This window comes from Canis lupus, chromosome 8, assembly GCF_003254725.2.
Source record: "Canis lupus dingo isolate Sandy chromosome 8, ASM325472v2, whole genome shotgun sequence".
NCBI classification, from domain to species: Eukaryota; Metazoa; Chordata; class Mammalia; order Carnivora; family Canidae; genus Canis; species Canis lupus.
In genome coordinates, this window is record NC_064250.1 from 35104376 (window position 1) to 35125197 (window position 20822).

The following is a 20822-nucleotide window of genomic DNA, read 5'->3' on the forward strand; positions in this document are numbered from 1 at the left end:
CTTTGCTTCTCTCCCTTCTCATTTTTCACATGTGGCAGACACCATTCATCAAGCCCCGCATTCCTTTCCACAGCATTCCTCTCACCTCAACACCCATACCTATGCATTGGTGCATGCACGTGCACACACGCACACACACACACTCACACATACACATTCATCTGCCACCTTGTTCTTGACATCCTCAGTCGTCACCCCAGAGCATCTACCCAGACACCTTTCTGCCGCGTGTTCCTCAGACATTTCCAACTAAGTAAGCATCACAGAAAAAAGAAGAGTAAGTATGTATCCCCAGGGCCTGTGCATAACCTAGATGCATGATGAAGGAAGTTTAAAATCTCACATTTGAAAACTCCATGTGAATTTCCTCCCTAATGGATCTGTTTATTTTGTAATGAAGACCAGTGTTTTAAAAGACTTACTACTAGGGAAAATTGACTTTGTCTAGTCTGGTTTTGAGTGCCCTTGGTCCTTAGCCAGGTGTCTGCACTCCTGTTTGGGATACACAGATTGTCCAATTCTGAAAACCATATGTACTCTCATAGAAGTGGCCATTTTGAGGAGACTGATTTTGCTTATGAACCAGAAATAACTAGAGGCTTAAAAACAAACAAAGAGCTCTGTACCCCTTTATCACCATTCTAGAAACCTAGGGTCTGAGAGACTCTTAAAAAAAAAGGATTCATTTTTGAAAAACCAAGAAGAGGGAAATATGGTTTAAGCAGGGCTCTTCTTCCCAAATGGTCTTCCCCATGCTTTATCTTGCTAATTTCTCATCCTTTAAAACTCAGTTTCAGGACCACTTGCAGTAAAAAGCTTTTTCCGACCTTCCCTTCTGTTCAGATGCTTGACATAGCATTATGTACATACTTTTATCATAGTTCTCCACAATAAAATATAATTATGGCATTATTTATCTCCTTCATTAGACAATAAGTTTCTTGAGAAAAGATTTTCTTAAAAACATTCTGTCAACAGCATTTAGCATAATACCTGGCATTGTAAGTATATAATAATGAATAATTAGTGCCCATCTTTCATCATTGTCCCTCATGAGCACTACTTTATATTTTTGTCTACCAGCAGCATTTTAAAGAACATAATGATTAATTGCTATTTCTGTTTTACTTATCAAAGCCATTTTATCTGATCATGCCATAAAAATAACAAGTGGAAAATGTTTTTCAGCATTAAAATTACCTGTTAACTTAGGTTGCTGGTGTTTTGGTTTGCTCATATGGACTCATGCAAGTTTTAGCTAAAGATATAAAGCCTCAATAATAAAAATGCATGTGTCAATTTAAAGTCATTCACAGGACTTAGTGCACAAGTCCCAGTTTTTATTGTAAAATCATGGAATCCTGAGACAAAAGGAATATAGAGAATATTTGAAGTAATCTAGTTCAACTTCCCTCTTGAAAATAAGCTTCCTTTTAAACATCCCTGAAAAGAAATCATGCAGTCTCTGCTCAAACCTTCCAGGGATGGTGAACACCCCACTTCATGCTACATTTACTTCTGCACAGATCTAACTCCTGAACCCACAGACTGTTCCTGCCACAGGGAGAGACAGTAGCATACACAGGCAGGGCCAACAAGAGATGTGGAAAGCTGACATAGATTGCTCAACCTTACAGTCAGGAAGTGAGCCTAGGGCCTGAATATTATTTACAAATCCCATATGAAGACTTAACCAGGCCATCTTTGCCGGGGTACTTGAAATAATTTTTTTGCCAGGCCCAAATCTGTTTTCAAGCTCCATTTCTAGGATCCTCTTTCATCTCAAGTAAATGTCCAGATTTCAAAGGGTGAGAATTGAATTGAAAAGACTTGTCTTGCTACCCACAAACTAATGAAAGATATTAATTCAACATTATTCCTATTAATAGAAAATGAGGATCTAATCTGTAATGATCTACACCTCAATGCCACTTCCCCTTTTTGAAGGCTGAGCTGCCAGGTGAGCTGCCAGGTGCTAAGGAGGAGCTGTTAATGACAATTGTGTCAAACTAATCTCTGTGCAAACTACTGCATTTTATTATGTAAATTCTCAGGATAATTGAATACCTTATCAAGGGCATCCACTCAATTAATTTAAAAAACTTTAACAGAATTCATTTATCATCATTTTTAATCATAACTGCCAAGAATTCTTTCTCAAGTTAGCACTCTAGAGTTTTTAAAGAAATTCAAAGTGATAGGACATATAAAATTTTTTTACTGATTGTTCTTATAAATCATAAAACAGAAGAATTTACATTGTAATTTATTTCATAGGGGTCACATGAGTAATACATAAAAGATCCAAATCCTACTTCTAAATTCTTTCAACAGTCATTAATTCTGTGAACACTAAAAGCTTATGAAAATGTGCTATGGCCCCAATACGGTATGAAGACCTTTTTATGTAAGCAAAGAACAAAATAAATCATCAAAGGTTGAAATTCTGACACTACTATGTTTGATTCTCTGCTAGGGATTATAGACTATTGGAGACATAACATCTGCCTCAAGGAGCTTTCATCTAGACAAGGAGAAAAAAACATTCATGTACTTGATACAGTATGAATAAGTACATATACATAAATCACATTGATGAAAGCGTGGGGAGGACCCCAAATCCTCAGGTGGCTATTTCAGCAGACCCCCCCCCAAAGAATGTGGTTTAAAAAAACATTCCTGAAAATGCACATGTATCATACCAGCTACGACTTGAACCCCAACATCTGGGTTCAACAGGCCTAGTGGGATCTCACTGGAAGACTCCTGTTCCATGTCTAATTTCTGGACCTAGCTAGAAGCAAGTAAAGGGACTTATGAAAATTAGTGGTCACCACCATTAATCAAATGACAGTGCAGTTTTCCACTACTTACTCAATAGGCCACTGGATACTAAAGCTAACTTAAGAAGGTATATGAAATGTGTATCAGATGCTGCCTGAGTAGCCCAATGTGCTAATGCTAGATAAATGTTAACTTTCTTCACTTTGTTCTGTTTCCTCTCTTTTCCTTAACTACCCCCATTTCTCAGTCAAGGTATAAAGTACATTTTTATACTTAAGCATAGTAAAGGACAACCAGTTAACCCTCCAGTAGTGCTATCCAAACCACCACATTTGTAAATCTCAGAGCTAGTTGTGCAGATTAGAGAAGTTTACAAATAATCCCTTATTTCCGAGAGAAAACTCTGAGCTATTTTTTTCTCCATTTAGATAAAGCTAACGTGACTCCTTTGGAATATCCCTAGTGGAAGAAGGAACATTTCAGCCCATAGGCCTGACTCAGCCCACTACTTTGATTTCATTCAGCCTTCAGGTAAGAAAGCTCTGGGCATCCCTGCACTGAACACCCCAAGCTTCTACTCCTGAGCCTCAGGGGCCTGCTGTGGTCAACTCACTTGGAAAGAAAAACCTCTCAAAGTTAAGGATCTAAACAATTAAAGAAATGCAAATTGTAATTTTGGAGGAAACTAAGGCCAAGAACCCCATTTCTAGAATTTGGGAAAGCTGTTACCTATCTCTCTTTTGCTCATTTTTAAAATAAATCCATATATATTCCCCTACTTTCCCTCCCTGTTAATCTATTTGTGTCCATTCCAAGGGTCAAGCATTCTTCCTCCATCACCACCCTCCTCCCCATGCCTATCACCTCAGTTAGAGATGGGGCTTTGGCCTTTCTCAGAGTTGACATTTGTAAAATGAGGATCACTAGATAAATGACATCAGTGCTTTATCCATTCTAAAGCACTTAAGGGAGGTTAGTGATGATTATGCAAATAAAAAATTTAATAGTTAATTAAAAACAATAATAAGAATGGCAAACATTTCTAAGGTCCTCACTAAGAGTCAAGTGTTACAAATATTTCATTGAACACTTAAACCACAATACCAGGTTGGCACTAAGAATTGTGCAAAGCAGATATGATGATAAGATTTTTTTCTCTTGTGAACATTTATTGTTTTATTATTTTTTTAACGATTTATTTATTATTTGAGAAAGAGAAAGTGCAAGTGCATAGGGATGTTGAGGAACAGACATGGAGGGGGGAGGGAGGGAGAGGGAAAGAGAGAATCTCAAGCAGATTCCCTGCTGAAAGCAAAGCCCTGCTCAATCCCACAACCCTGAAATCATGATCTGAGCCTAAATCAAGAGTCAGATGCTTAACTGACTGAACCACCCAGGTGCCCCTGTTTTTATAATTTTAAAACAAGACTGGAATTAAATCCTTCCATATGACTAAGAAAATCAACTAAATTAAGTTCCATTTAACTCATCCACAGTCATCCACTGACTTCTCCCCCCATGTAGGACAGGGCCCTTCATAGAAGAAAAGTTCTATGCTCTTGTTTTCAACTGAAGTGCCAAGTTTCTCTTTTATGAACCGAAAATTATACTGCACGAGATTCATGATACAATGGAGCATTTCAGTATCAAATCAATATCTAAGAGACTTTTTCACACAATTGATCACAGGGAAACCCGATCATTACATGTTAAGTGATACAGTTAAAGGTTCACCTGGATGTCTCCTGGATGACAGAATGAATGGCGAGCTTTTTTGTTGGCAAACTGATGGAGACTTCATTTGGGAACCAATGTTCCTGGAAGTTATTATAATGCTTAGATATGTAGTGAGCACAAAGCAGAGTATTATACCTGGAAAGGGCGGGGGGGGGGGGGCACACAATTGGCCTGACAACCCACTGCAAACTCTTCCCTTCTCCTAATACATGTCTACCTTCAAGACAGGATATCTCTGGGGCTCATTTCTCTAGAATGTACATTACCTCTCTCTAAAACAAGATTTTTGCAATTGTTCCACATTATTTATAGAAGTGAAACCGATTCCTCTGAGACTTCTGATAGGCAAACATCCAAATTATAAAATGCCTGGCCTTTAAAAGATTATGCAATTTCTAGGAACTGGTACTAGGTGTTTGTTCCTTTTCACAGTTCTGGTGAAATAAAATAGACTTCTCTAACACCATGGATTTTATTTAAAAAATAAACTCAAAATTTAATACTGGTAATGCAAACATGCCGGGTTGCAATTTACCCTTGTATTATCTATAATAAAAGGTTTGCTAAATTAATTGTAGGAGCCACTCCAAAATTTCCTGTATTATAGTGCTTTGGGGCCACAGGCTGGTTGGCAGCAGAGCCAGGTGACTTATTTTGAAGCTGGCTTTGTGCAGGGCACACCGTTTTTACTTTTATGATATATTCAGACACAAATAAAAGTAGTATAGCACACTGTACTTTACATAAAATTGAAAAAGTATCACTTGTCCACATCAGAGATTATTTGTTTATTTACTTCTCGTTGCATTGGATGGCTGGTGGGGATACTAGAGGGAGAAGTAAGATCTTCTCTTACCCCTTTCTCAAGCATCTCCTAATAACAGTAAAGGAATGTTGCCTTAAGTAAGAACAGGTTCCAAAAACTTCAGCAATGACTAAAGTGTACACAGAAGTGTACAACATCCACAAAAGCAGCAAATGAGCAAATGATACCTCATTTATCTGGACACTGAAGATTTACCTAGAGCCACCATTTAGCCCTGCCCACAGAGGTTGAGACTAGCTACTGGCTATCAGGAGAGCTGGAATCCAGAATGACATCTATAAGTCCACACTCTCTCCCACTTCCCCATAGCCGGGGTAGAAAGAGCATGGCTTGGTAATCCTTTGAGAGATACAAATTCAGCTACAGCATAGTCTCGAAAATAATGAAACAGCATTTATGGAATGCAGACTTTTTCCTTAATACAAACTGTTCTTCCTCATAGTCTGGCTATACTGTTATTCTATGGCATTTATTTTTATATTCTGGTTATTTTTATATTCTGGTATTTTTATATTCCATCGTCACCTACTCATACCTAGTACGTATTTGTACATACACACACATCTAGAGAGTGCTTACTAAATATTTGTTGAATAAATAAATTCACTAAGATTTTATTGAATTGTAAAATTAGTGCCCTTTTATAAACAGTGATCTATCTATATGAGATTATCTGGAATTCTTGATTTCTAAGAGTTGGAAAGTTACTCAATTCCTCTATCCACAAAAGGCCTCTGAAAAACTCCAGAATTGGTATGCAAAATGGTGTTTATAAGTGCATTTTCCTGGGAAGGGATTACAAAGCTCTCATCAGACTCTCCCGTGGGAGTCTATGAACCTGAAAAGATAAAAAATTACTAATCCAGTGTATCCTCTCTATCTATATAGATGACCAGCCCACCTATGCTTACATACCTCCAATGACAAGAAACTCAAGCAGTCCTGGCTACTTTCATATTTCGCAGCTTCACTTCTGATTGACCACAGCTCCATCTTCCAGAGTCAAACAGAACACATTCAGTCCCTATGCCACTTGATAGTTCTTCATGTATTTTTAGATAGCCTTCATAACCCATCCTTATCTTCTCTTGTGCAGGCTGCAAATCCTCATTTCTTTCAACCAGAGTTAAGGCTTCTGCTTAACTGCACCATCTCCATTCTGACACTCTTAATGCACTTGGGACCTCACCCAGCCACACAGGTGGTCAGCACCTCCCCAACAGCACATCCCACCTGCACCCCAGCCAAAAGCACATAGTTCTGCTAAACAGAGACTAACCATCACCTTGATGGCAGCTCATTCACCCCATTGACTTACAGTTAACTTCTAGCCAACTAAGACTCCCCATTTTTTTTCTTTATATGTGTCCCAGTTTCCCCCATGACCCTCCCACTCTGTTTTTTAATAGTTAGTTTGAGGATCCTACTGCAACATTTTACAACTGTCCCAAAATTCCACTTTTAAATGTAACTGTTTCTTTCAGCTGAGGTTCCTACAGAGGACTCTCAATCCAAATTTTAGCTACTGTCCCCCTCACCCAGCCTCTCTCTAGTTCAGATAGGCTTTCACACAGGGTGATGCCTCATGAGCCCACAACTTGTACTACACAGATCATAAAATAGATGTTGCCTAAGAAAAGCCTAAAATAGGCAAGGGTGGGTTAATTAAGAGCACAGACTCAGAGTTCAATCTCTGCTGCCACTCACTGCCTGACTTTAGGCAGTCACGTAACCCCTCCCCATCTCTCCTTACTCATCTGTAAAATGGGATGGATCACTACACCTTCATTGGGAGGTCATAACAGTGAAATGTAAAGAGCTCAGAATACATTGTATGTGCTACAGACGTGCTTGTTAAATAAATACTTTAGCTAATACGTGTACATATTTAGTTACCTAAGTACTAGACAGTCAGAAACCAGTAAGTATTGCAAATGTAGAAAAAAGCTCAAGGACTTAAAATAGTACTGCTAGGTTCTTCTCCCTACAGCCCACATCTCAGCCAACACGGCTTAGACTTTATGCACTTAGCAAACCCGAGTCTGTTCTCACTGTGGTTTGTCCACATCAATGCTTGAGGGACATCGGAGAAAGGGAACAAGGCCCAGAACCCATGTCTGTGCTGCACAGTCTGGAGGGTTTCATTACTCCTTCACTTGTACTTGCAGTCTGTTTTCTCTCTGCCGTTCAGATTGCTGGTTTCTGTTGTTTACCTGCAAGTTCACAGATTCTTCCCTCTATCCTTTCCATGTTACCATTGAGTTCATCCGTTGAATTTTTGTGGGTTTTTCTATCCAATTCTTTCAGTTATTGTATTTGTCAGTCTTAAAATTTCCCTTTGGTTCTTCGCTCTTCCATTTATTTTTTCATCACTGAAACTTTCTATTTCCTTACTGGGACTTTTTCCATTTTATTACTCATTTCAAGTGAGTTCATAACAGCTTATGGAAGCCTTCTTCTGATGGCTGCGTTAAAATCCTTGTCATATAATCCCAACATCTGTGTCATCTTTGTCTTGATTATCCCTTGTCATTTAAATTCAGATCTTCTTGGGTTTTGGTATGACCAGTGATTTTCAATTAAAGTCTGGACATCTGGGGTGTTTTCTTATGAGGCTACAGATTTTATTTAAGTGCCATAGTAAAGAGGAAGAAGAATGCTGCCTTATTACTACTGGGGCAGGGGTGGAGGACAAGGCTAGGGATGGAGTTCAGGTTCACCACTCAGTCTCATTACCAGAGAGCAGTGTTAAAACGCCTGTCTCTCCTCTCAGCGAACCCTGACACACACTAGCTGGCTGGCCTATTAAGTCCAAAGCCTTCCTCTGCTGGGCAGAAGTCCAGGCTTCCCACATGGTCTCCACTGGGATTGTTGGGGTGCCTCCTACAGCTTCACAGGATGGAAGTCTAGGCTCCCCACATGGATTTTGCTGGTGGGACAGGGATGGGTGCAAGCAGTTTATTTTGTGGTGTTTGGTTGGAGCTGAGAAGTTTTGTCAAAAAGTTATGTCTAGCTAAGCTGTTCCCTTCCTGGTCTTCTGGCTGGAGAGAACAGGCTTTCTTGCAGGTGCTTTTTGTCTGTGCCCATCGGCATTTCTCAGTTGCTGGCCTCTCATGTACCCAGTCTGAGCTATATGAGGGAAAAAGAAAACTCAGAGAATTCACCGCTGTGTTCTTCCTCAGGTCCCATGGTCCCTAGTAAGTCTGCCTTCTTCTCTCCACTTTTCAGAGTCTTCTTATGTTTATTTTATATACAGTGTTCAGGAGGTTAGGCTATACTTAGCAGGGGGAATAAAGAAAAGTGTATTTGCTCCATCTTTCCAGAGGCATTAGTCTATTTATAAATGACTTTAACCTACAGGGCCATAAGAGTAGCTTGCAGATACCCACAAGACCACAGGACCAGTTGATTTAATCTTGCCCTCTGAGCAAGAGGTGGGGGGTAGGTAATGGCAAGAGCTGGGTTTCACTGTTATACCCTCTTTGGTGAGAAAAACAGCCTCTTCCAGACCAACTCTCATGCAAACCTAGGATAGCTTCCTACCTTTATTGCCCTTCCATCTGCTGTCTGCACTCACTCCAGCTGTCCTCCCTAGGCACCCTTCAGCCCTGCTCTGGTCACAGATCACTCAAAAGGACATGAAGAATGGAGCAGGTCACCATCCCAACTGCACTTCTTGTAGCCAAAATGTCTTCCGATGCACTCCACCAGAACAGACTTCTCCCCACCCCCATTCTTCTGTGCTCTCCTGACACTCCCTGCTGAGATTTGGCTGAGGTCCAGGTAAGCACAGCAAGCATTTTCTATTAAAAAGCCTAAGGCTAAGGTAGCATGTCTGTTTCTCCGTCTTTGTTCTCCTAGACCTCTCCTCTGCATTCTGGCAGGGCCGACCAGGCTTCCTATTAATAGCACCTTACAGATAATTAGTTATTCGCAATTTGCATTTGCCTCCCCATGTTACTTCACTTGATCTTCATGACAGCTCGGTGAGATAGCCAGGACAACAGTTTCATACCCATCTTATAAAGAAACTGAGACGTAAAGTAGATTTGCCCACATTGGCATGATATTAGGTGCCAAAGCCAAGATGAAATAAATCTCTCAGGGCCACCTGGATGACTCAGCCAGTTAGGTGTCTGACTCTGGATTTCGGCTCAGGTCATGATCTCGGGGTCCGGGAATTGAGCCCCATTTTGGGTTCCCCATTCAGTGGGGAGTCTGTTCCTCTCCCTCTGCCTCTCCTCCTGCTTGTGTTTTTTCTCTCTCTGAAATAATTAAAGCTTTAAAAAAAATCTGCTTTCTCAGTCAGAGCTCATTCTACACCATGCCATCTTGGCTTCCATGAAACTTTAATGACAAGAGTAATTACCATTTGATTGCCAGACCCTCTACAAGAGCTAGTACCATATACACTACTATAGAATCTGAGGCTCAGGGAGGTTCAAAAACTTGCCTAATGCCACTCAGCTAGTAAGAGGCAAGGAGCTCTTGCTCTGGTCTTGGCCCTTTACTCTTCCCATACAACATACTCTATTTCAAAAATCAAATTTATTCTATGACTTCTCTTGCAACCTTCTAAATCTATATCAATAACCCAGTTTTCATCTTTAAAATCCACTCCTTTATTTTCAGTGCCAAGTGGAGATTTCTACTCAAGGGTCTTATCACCCTATCAAGCCCCATGTGACTAAAAATGAATCCATTACCCTCACATCTCTAACTAGTTCCCCCTCCCTACGCCTCTAGAACATCAATATCCTCCCAACCTTGGACACAGAACTCTAGAGCTGTCTTTTATCCTTTTCCTCACACCCCACATCCTGTCAGTCACAAAGTCCTATTGAATATTTCAGGGAAGCCCCTCACATTTCTTCCCATGGCTATTTATTCAAGGCCCTGACACTGATAGTGGGTCAGCCTTCCCCACTAAGTTCATCTTCTGCGCTACTGTCCTCCTTAACACAGCTTTATAATATTACTTCCCCCACCCAGAAACCTTCAAAGGTCCCAGAAGCCACATACAAAGAATCTAGTCCTGGGAGTAGTTTTCAAGTCCCCTAGAATCTATTTCCCCTCATCCAGATGGACAGGTTAAACCAGCCTACCCATTGGTCATCCCCAAGTTGTCACCCATGTTTCTCACCTCACCCAATCTTTCAGCTCACTTCCGCTCATTCCTATTCTTGTCTATCCTTTAGATATAAGTCACACTCCACCTCTTTCAAAAGACCAGGTACTCTGGGATCCATAAAATCATGAAATTGGCATAGTATTTAGAGCTCGTACCACCCATCGAAGCAGCAAGCTGGACTCTGACTCCTTTACCTTTATTTTGTGTGCAATGGTCTTATCTCCCATCTAGACAGTAAGCTCAGAAGAATGGGAAAAAGGGAAGATAGCTCATGTTCCTCTATTCCCCACAGTTCCTAGCAAAATGCCAAGCATAAGGAGGAAATTCAATAAATTGGTGCTTCCTGAAGTTTTAATATGCATCTAGCAGGCTGGTTTCCTAGTTTGAAGTCTGCGGATTACCTCATGTGATCTTGAAGCAGACAGTCTCCAGACCACATTTTGAGAAGCCCTGATTTTTCAGGATCAGTTGCAAAATTCATGCCAAAGATAGATGTGACATTGGTTTTCGTTCTTATGCTCATCAACTAGATCAGCAATAACTTGAACACACATGATTTTTTGTTATCCAAGAGTCGTTTTTTGAAAATGCATAAAGATTTGCCTTGCCTAAAACAAAATTCTAGGTATTTTGGAAGATGATATATTCAACAAATTCCCCACATTCAAGAAGCAAGAATTTGGTCTATAACTGGTTTTATAAGAATCTCAAGCAGTATATGAATTAGAAAAGCCATTTAGGGATCAGAGATGAAAATAAGAATACAGAACTGTTCCAGTTAAAAATGTAATTCATTAGGAAGCCCAGCAGACATGGTTTTACAATGAATAATCTCATATAAATTTACAGATAGTGAGGCAGAGGACTAAGGAGAGATTCAGATGATGCCTTTAGCACTACAGAATTATTTAATGAATTCCCCCAAACATTTTAGAATATGTTGAATATTTATGGAATTAGATATGTTACCAAAAAATGAAAAAGATAGTTCAGGAAAAAAAATAAAAAATCCTTGCAAATATGATGCTTCTCATTTAGGTTAATAATCCCCAAGTGGAATAACATTGTATAGTTCTTTTTTTAAAATTGTGTAGTTCTTAAATATGTTACATTATGGAGTTTTTCTTGACAATGGAGAACTAGAGAATTTCAAGGAGGCCACAATTTTGTGGAGAGTGCATTTTAGGTAGTCAGTTTGAAGTTAACTATGGTTTTTGTGATGGACTCTGTTTCTGATATCATTAGTACACTTTTCACTTTTGAGAAATACGTCCATGTTAACAACCACAGCATAAAGTCAGGCACATTGTTTTCTCTTAGGAAGGTATAAAGATCTTAGTATAACTAATACCTTCCTTTCAAAGTTTCCGCCAATAAACAACTACCTCACTTTTGCTTGAATGTCAGTAATTGACAGGCAACCTACCTCTTTTCCAGGTAGTTTTAGTTAGTAGACCTTTCTCTTTCACTAAGTAGGAATCTGCTTCTCTAATTTACCCACCATCCCAATTCTGCCCTGTGAAATCATCCGAGTCATGTGTCTGCTTCAGAAGAGAGCTTCTGGTATTCAGATTCAGCATTCAGATCTCGTTTAATTCTTCCTTTCTTGTGGCTAAAAATTATTGACTTCTTCAGCCATTTCTCAAGTGGCATTTTTTCTAGAAGCCTCATCAATCTGGTCACCCTTTTCTCAACCTTTTTTAGTTCATTAGTGTCTCTCACAGCATGGTATCCATTGTTTAGTACAAGACTCCAAATCTACCTAGAACAAAATCTAGAGGAATTATTACCTCATATAATGTGTACCCAAGACTTTGTATTAATACTATCTAAAATTACATAAGAGATTTTAGTAATTTCACCATACCACTAGCTCATATTTAATTACAACCCTCAAAGTTCCCATCCCCCACAATGAACTATTTTAAGTTGCAGCTCCTACGTTCTGTACATATTAAGTAGAGTCTGCAGAACCTCAGGTCAGGACTTCACATGTATAATTTTACAGGACACTGTCTTCCATCTCCCTTGAAAAACTCCTAGCTTTGAAGCCCAGGCCACTGTGTCCTTTCCTTTTTTTTTTTTTTTTTTTTTTAAGATTTTACCCATTTATTCATGAGAGACACACAGAGAAAGAGAGGCAGAGACACAGGCAGCGGGAGAAGCAGGCTCCTCACAGGGAACCCAACGTGGGACTCGATCCCGGGTCTGCAGGATCACAGGGTTGAAGGCAGCGCTAAACCACTGAGCTACCGGGGTTGCTCCACTGTGTCCTTTCCTAAAGATGTCAGCACCAAGTTCACTGTCTCTCTCCAATCCCTGCCATGGTTCTTTGTGATTTCAGTCATCATACTCCTGCCCTTGCCATTCTTCTGGACTCCACTCCTCCAAAGACCTTGTCTTCCATTCCAGCTCTGTTTCCTGCTTCCCTCAATAACTATACTCCCTTCTTAATCTCTGTCTCAAACACCCACTCTGGAAGCACTACCTCTTATCCTTCAGTTCCCTTACTTGGGAATCCCCGTCCCATCTGTTCTTCCACCCTACCAGCACATACAAACCATTTATATCATCTTCTCACTGTGGATCATCCCCCTTTTGTCTCCTTTCCTCCTCCTCAGATTCCACAACCCATCTAACCCATCAGTACCTCACCTCCAAGGCCCCTCTCTTCCTGTCATACTCACTGAAAAACAAAAAACAAAAACAAAAACAAAAACAAAAAAAAACAGTACAACCATCCACCTACTCCAAACCGATGCCCAGGCTGCTGAACGTGACTGAAAAAAAAAAAAAAAAAAAAAAAAAAAAGACAGAGAGAGAGAGATAACATATATGGTAACTGGTCTCATGTCAAGCTCATGACCACAAACTCCAAGTGAGCCTTAGAACTGCTCAGAATTCCCAGTTTTCACTAGTCCTTTCAGCCTGCCATTCTAGCAATTTTATACTTTCTTCCCTCCTCTCAAACTTCCAACTCCACTCCCATCTTAGCTCTGCTCTTGACCTGGCTTCCTAGTTCACTGAAAATAGAAACAGCTGGAAGAGAACCACTACTTGAGCTCGGCCCCACTCCATGCCTGTGCCCCACTCCCCTGTCTTCCCTCCAGTTATAGCCACAAACTGCCCTTAAGTCCATCTAGCATCATCCCTCTGCTGTGCCCTGGATCCATTCCCTTCACCTATTCAGTGGCAGGAAATGCACTCTCTTTCCTACACTGTCCATCTTTCCACCCCTACTGAATCATTTGTATTGCTTTACAAATGTGCTTTAAAATCCCCCAGTAAAAAAATAAAACCTTCCCTTCCCTTGCTCCCAACCCCACAGATTGATAGATATGCAGATATATAGATTTTTGTTTTCCCACAGCTGTGTGGCCTGAGAAAGTTGTGCTTGTGTGTATTTATCCTGTGTTGACCTCAGAAACTTGTGCTCATGCCCTTGTGCTCATTGGTTAGATTATAATGCCCTCCTAGTCAAGCTTCCAGTGATGTCTTATGAATAAGGAAAATGAAAAATGACACCAAAGGAACCACTTCATTTAACTGAATACTAAAGTGAAACAAAGATGTACATACATATTCAAAGAAACTATGACCTGTATTTAGCACAGACACTTACAAAAAGAAGGCATCCAATGAATGTTTACTGAGTTGAATTGAATGGCAATAGTTTCTCACTTTACAGATAATACAAACTTTCTGGAACCCTCACTATTCAGGATACAGTATAATGAGCAAGAAAATCCACAACTAGTCTCCAAACCTGCAGAATCAGAAGTAGATGAACACCCTAGAAAAGAGAGGGGAGGCAAGAAGGCCTTATCAATGTATTTTTAGGGTAGGTATTTCTAAATTTTAACTTAAGCTGATTTGAATTCCCTATATGAAAGGATATATACCATACTTTCTGCCAAAAATGTTATTGATTATAACCAGAGGCTATGTCCAGAGAAATAAATTACTTTGGAAACTCTATTCTTCTCATACATTCTGCAAAATATTATAAAAGTAGTGTTCCTACTCATTCCAACACAACTGTAGCTTTCTCAAAAGATGAAAGAAAACAGAAAATTGAAATTTACACCTTCTGAAGGTGATTGCTGGGAATGGCTCCAAAAAAAAAAAAAATGTACACACATCATTCAAACACATCCACAAGTTAAAAGATTCAATCCAGCCTCCATATGAATTTTAGATTCCACTGAATTTCAGTGATTCAGTAATGTATATGGTATAATTTATTATACTAAGCAGAGTAAACACAGGATATACAAATATTCTGAAGTTATTTAAATCATGATAGATAATTTTTAGTTTTTTCAAACGAGTATCACATTCAACTTTTGAAAAATAAAAATTTATGAGCATTGTGGCCCAAATAAAGATTTCTTTCTCTCTCCAATCATCCAGAAATTTAAGTCAAATTATCTATAGTAGTATTCTAGAAGTAGTAGTAGTAGTAGTAGTAGTATTCTAGAAGCAAATCATACCAATTTCTCTGGGCCATTCTCCCTTCTGCTCTTCATTTTGCCTTGCACACATAAAACAGTCAATGAGTTAATTTCCAAAGTGACCATGAGTTAACTTCTCACCACTGCATTTTGTTCAAATGTTCTATTTTAAATTCTTCCTTTAAACAATGGGCCATTCTTCTATCCTTGTGTTATTGTATGCTTCCTTTGAATAGTTTCCAGGAATAAAATAACTGATCATGAAAAAACAAAACAGTTGCTCTTACCATCCTTTGTATGAAGTTATTAGATGATGGCACTGATTCATGATTTAACAACTCTAACATGTTGTGGCCTACACATGGTGTATTAAATGTTCCCTTGGCAATAGACATCATTTCGCATGCCCATTGTCAATTTTAAACATGAAAAATTGCAGCTTTAAAAGAAAGTGTTACTTTTTATTAAGAACTTTTCCAATCCACAAAACGGACAGAAGTAGTGAGAATACCTGAAAATACAGTGCAGTTTTAATGATGTTTAAGCATATATTCATTGCAGGACCATTACTAAGAAATATTTTTGGAAATGTTCCTTTAGGAGCTCTAATTACCATCAATGTATAAAAATAAAAACATAATTTCTGTCCAGATGGCACGATTAGTGCTGTTTTTCAGAAAGAAAAGCTTTTAAAATATCAATATCTGTCTTACGCTTTATAATTCTATCTGAAAAAGAAACAAAATCTGTTTACAGTGCGTCATGCTCAAAATCCAAGCTACTTCTTAGTTTGAGTCTCAAAGAGCACCATTCTTTTAAAAAAAAAAAAAAAAGTAAATCAGTGTATTTAATAGGCTCCCTCTGGATTTTGTCTCTGATAAAGTTAAAGATGCACCTCCTGACTTTGCTTATAGCAATAAAACTGCCACAATAACTGACAAGGGAGCTACAAAATCTGAGTCAGCCTCTGTTTGGATTTTTCAAAACCTAGCTATTTATTTAGATATCATTTCAGCATCTAGGTCTCTAATAGAAACCTCTCCAGTATAAGAAATATAAAACATGTAGATTTAAAATAGTAAATAATCAACAACTATATGAGACATTCCTTCAAGCAGCAATAATAAAATAAAAATGTCCTCTATAAATATGCAAAATATATGCTCCTTTCCCTCCCTTCATCCCCTTCCCATCCAAACATAGCATGATCATGTTCCATTTTACTAGCGTATTTGTTGTTTAAGACAGGAAACCTCCAACACATTCAACAAAGTAAAATATTTCTATAATTTCCCATATTAATAACAATAACAATGTTAAAAATTGCAAATGGCTACTTTGTGACAAGAGAGGTTCTAAATAGTTTATATATAACAACTCATTTTAGTGCATAGTATGCTACTGAACACAGGGTACCAGCTTCCTTTCTCAGGTTCTCCTAACCTTTGTGACACCAATGGGAGTATTCCTAAAGAAATAATTGACTTTGATGATGGTGGATAAAGGTTCTGAACTGTGAGCTACAAAGAACAGTAATGGTAAACCAACAAAAAAACATACCTCCCTTTGTTTATTATCGTTTTCCATCTTTCTTTGCAATTATACTGAGTTTTGTTTTCATTTAAATGAAGTTGAGAGGCCGGGCAACAATTCTTAGTCTTAAATCCTTCCCACCCGCACCCCCTCATATAATAATTAATATATGACAAATGGGCTTTTCTTCCTTGGAGTTTTCTTTTCTCTCTCTCTCTCTCTCTCTTTTCTGATTATGGTCCCAATTTTTTCTCATCCCACCAGAATATTGAAATGTTTTACTTAACGCATTCCCCAAACCTGCTTTCCTCAGCTCAAATGTTTTGTACTAGACCAGAGTTAAGACTACCTAAAGCACTCTACATGACCCTTAAGAGAGGAGGTGGCTTAAGAAAGGCGTTCCCCTAAATCAGCTGCCAAGAACAGCAGGCAGTCCCACCCCCTTTCCCTCTCCCGGAAGCCCCCACTACCCCAGATCCTCGAGGACTACAGCTACACAACTCGCATCCCACTACAGCAAAGCTTTTGCAGAAAACAACACAACAGGGCCCCCTCAAACCCTCCGTCTGGAAACACTGGGCCCCTCGGGCCGGCAGCCCCTCCCCAAAGCTCCCCTCCCGCATCCTTGGGCCTGGATGCTCCGAGGCCCTCCCTGGTCCCAGCTGGGCACCCGCGCGCTCCGGGCTTGGCTTGAAAAGGGGGAATCAGGCTAAGAGTGACCGAAATGAAGGCAATTTCCAAATGCCCGGGGTTGGGGTGGGGGGAGGGAGTTCGGGCTGCCGGTAAACTGTGCCTCGTTCGCTGCACCACCACTCAAGCCCCCTCACGCCGCAGCCAGGCCGGCAGCTCCTACTGGTTCCAAGTTTCAATGCTCCCTGCAAGATGGGGACATCGGGGCAGCTCCGGGCGGGGGCAGTCACAACTCCCAGTCCTCTCGCAAAGCTGCCCCTCGGGAACGAGACACGCACACCTTGCGATTTCTGCTCTCGGCGGCAGAGACGGGGAGGTGGGGAACGGGAGGGGGGAACGGGAGGGGGGCACTGGGAGGGAGCAGGGTGTGGCGACGTGTGGAGCCAAGGGGCAAGGGAGACGTCCAGCCACAGCCGTGCCCCGGCCCCAGCGGGATCCAGCCGCGGCCCGCCCGCCCGGCGCTTTGTTGTCTGCGTCCCCTGGAGCCCGCGCGCACGCCGAGCGCAAACACGCCCCAAAAAATCATCGCAACTGGCCGAGCGGGCCCTACAGCCCCCAACCCCTCGGCGGAAGGAACAAACTTGTCCGCGGGCGCGCCTGCGGCCAGGATGCTGCGGCTTGCCTCCGAGGACAATCTGCAAAGCCGAGATAACAATGATAATAAAATAAGATGAATCAGTAGTATCGCGTCTTCTTCCGAGCCTCTGGAGGTTAAAATAAATAAATAAATAAATACAATTTAAAAATCCTGTTTTCTGCCAGTCGCCCGTGGCGAAGCGGGCTGAGAGGTTGGTGCTCAAGGTAGAGAGCGCGGGCGAGGTGCGGAGCCGAGGTGCGGGGAAGGGGGCGGCTGGGGGGGGGGGGACCCGGGTCCCCGACGCCATTTGCGGGGCAGCTGCGCCCGCCTTACCTGTGGATGCGGTTTCCATGGCAACGGGCGGCGGCCGGGCGGGGCCCGAGTCCAGTTCCCGCGGCGCCGCTTCCCCGGCCCCGGCGCCCAACCCCCGGCCGGGCTCCCCCGCCTGCGGCGCCGGCTTGGCCCCCGTCGCCGGCAGCGCTTCGTCCTCCCCCTCCCCCCGGCCCCCGAGCCACTGGGACCCGGAGCCTGCCAGCGGCAGCAGCTCGTCTCGGGGATCCGGCGGCGCGGCCATGGCTGGCGGTGCCCCCCGCTCCACCGGCGCGGCCAAGGCGGTCTGGCGGGGCCAAGGTGCGGTGGCTGCGCGGCCCCCGCCGGGACTCGCGGCTCGGGGATGCTGCGCCGTCAGCGCCGCCGCCGCCGCCGCCGCCGCTGCAACTCCGGCCGAGCTGCCGGCTGCCGCTCTCGCCGCCTCAGCTCCTCCTCCTCCCCCTCCTCTTCCTCCCGGCCCCGCCGTGGCCGCCGCTGGCGCTCCTCCTCCTCCTCCGGCCGCGGCCGCCGCTTCGCTGCTCCCAAGCCTGTCATTACGCAGGTGAAAATGGCCTGCCCCCCCGCCCCCCCGCCCCCCCCGCCTCCCGCGGCAGCCCCCGGCCCGCGGGCGGCAGGCCCCGACCGACTAGGGCAGCGGCCGAGAGCACGCGAACCTTCTTCCCGTTAGGCTGAGGACCTACGGAGGGGGTTAGCAGGGAGAAGCCGCTCCGAGCCGGAGCCGCCCGCCCAACTCCCGAAGTTGAGCCCGGGACCGGTGTCTTGGGACCCCGGGCCGCGGAGGGAAGCTTAGAGACCTCAAGGCCACGGCTCTCAGGGGGACCAGTACCCGCTGCGGAGGGGCCGTGGGTCCGCGCGGGGAAGGGTGAAGAAGAGTGTTGGCGGGAGCCAGGGAACTGCAACCCCGAGGCTAACTGCTGCGTCCTTAAGAACGGTTGTTTCCAGAACAGGGCTGAAGATAGTGGAGTACGGGAAAGAACCTCCCGGACAGCCTCGGAGACAAGCTTATACCTACCGGACCTCGTCCGTACCAGCACCGAAAGCACATACGATGTCACTAGGCAGGACAAAAAGCCAAAGCCATATACGTGACAAGCTGTCTGTGCAGTCTATTTCATTTGAAAATGTGGACATTTCAGGCACCATGCTGCTGCTGCTCCTGCTGCTGCTTCTTTTTTTTTTTTTTCCTTTACAGCTGTCTCTGACAAAGTGCAAGATACTTGAAAGATAAACCCGACTCAGAGAAGTTGGCTTCTAAATGTATGATTCCCATATTTTGACCCATCTTTTCAAACAAGACTTGTGCATTATTTGTTCTTTAATCGTCTATAAACTGACGTGGTTGGGGAAAAAAATACATTTCGGGCCCACACATAGTAGAAGAATAGGCGTATCCATCACTCTTTCTCTGGAAAAGGTGGGGCACGGAGTTGAACGACTTGGGCTTTGTGAGACTGCTAAGCCACCGGAGGCCTAGCCAGGGTCTCAGACCTGTTGATTTTTATATTCAAACGCCGACTTCAGCACTATGCAGATGCTTCTCAGAAATGCTGAAACTTAAAAGCCTAAGTTCTGTCCAACCCTTTGTTCTTCTAGTACACTAATGTTCAAAAGACGTCTAGTGATAATAAATTAGAGAAAATGTATTCACTCAATAGACAATAAATATGGCCTACTAGTGCCGGATGTCCCTGGAGATAAGATGATCGCCAAAAGCTTACATTACTGGTATCTTCAGAAACTATCATGGACGTGTTCCTATCTTGATTATGGTGACAGCTTCACAGGTGTATACATATTGTGAAATGTAATGTATATTTTACCTCAATAAAGCTATAAAAAAATCATCCAACAACAACCACCAAAAAATTCTTGGTTATCATGAATCATCATGGTTTTTGAACTCTTTCCATGGGAAAAGCAAGCTTGCTTAAGAAATCTTTAAAGATGAAAAGCTATTCCACTGCTATCTTTCCATGGAGCTTAATCCTGTTGTGTAATCAAAGGACACTTGTAAGATTTTTTTCAAATCTATTGGTTAGAGTTCCTTGAAGCAGTATAAATACTAGATGGGAACCTCTAATTTCATTGCTGATAACATACCAAGAACACAGTAAACTCTAATGATATAAAATTTAAGTGGTTATGGATGGATACTGGATATTTGAGAATTGTTATGGTAAGGGAGTTAAATACAGAATTATACAGTGTATATTATTTTGTTTGCCTGAGAAACCTAATGAAAATCATAATTAAAAAACTAGAATAACTATGCAAACCTCTTAACTTCCTCATGACTGAACAGATAAGGAATTTGGGAATAGAATTCTAGTTATTTTCCATATTTCATCAGATGCTGATCAATACTTTAACTGAGAATGTGTGGAGGAAATAGCCAGTTAAGTGTATTTAGATTTTACTTGTTAGAGGAAATAGAAAACTTCCATTTTCATTTCCAATTTAATTGAAATTCCATTTTGATAAATGATTCTATTTTGCTCTGCTGAAAAGAGATGCATTCACTGCTTCAGTTTTAGCAATTTTCTTTTTTTTAAGATTTTATTTATTCATGAGAGAGAGAGAGAGGCAGAGACACAGGCAAAGGGAGAAGCAGGCTCCATGCAGGGAGCCTGATGTGAGACTCGATCTCGGGACTCCAGGATCAGGCCCTGGGCTGAAGGCGGCGCTAAACCGCTGAGCCCCCCCGGGCTGCCCAGTTTTAGCAATTTTCACAACTATCTTTATTTTTTTAGATTCTACCTC

At 42.0% G+C, this 20822-nt stretch overlaps 1 protein-coding gene across 2 annotated transcripts in view; it reads right to left on the reverse strand.

Moving 5' to 3' along the window:
- The window catches only part of RTN1 (reticulon 1), a 215853-nt gene extending 197450 nt beyond the window's left edge, over positions 1-18403 (reverse strand). The window contains exon 1 of one of the 2 annotated variants that reach the window (XM_025443725.3): positions 18066-18403. In XM_025443725.3, coding sequence (XP_025299510.1) covers positions 18066-18306 — 241 coding nt within the window. In that variant the 5' untranslated portion in view covers positions 18307-18403. Of the gene's footprint in view, positions 1-14100; positions 14129-18065 lie in introns of those variants that run through there. The other variant, XM_049113638.1, reaches the window with a different exon arrangement.
- Positions 18404-20822: the final 2419 nt, after the last annotated feature.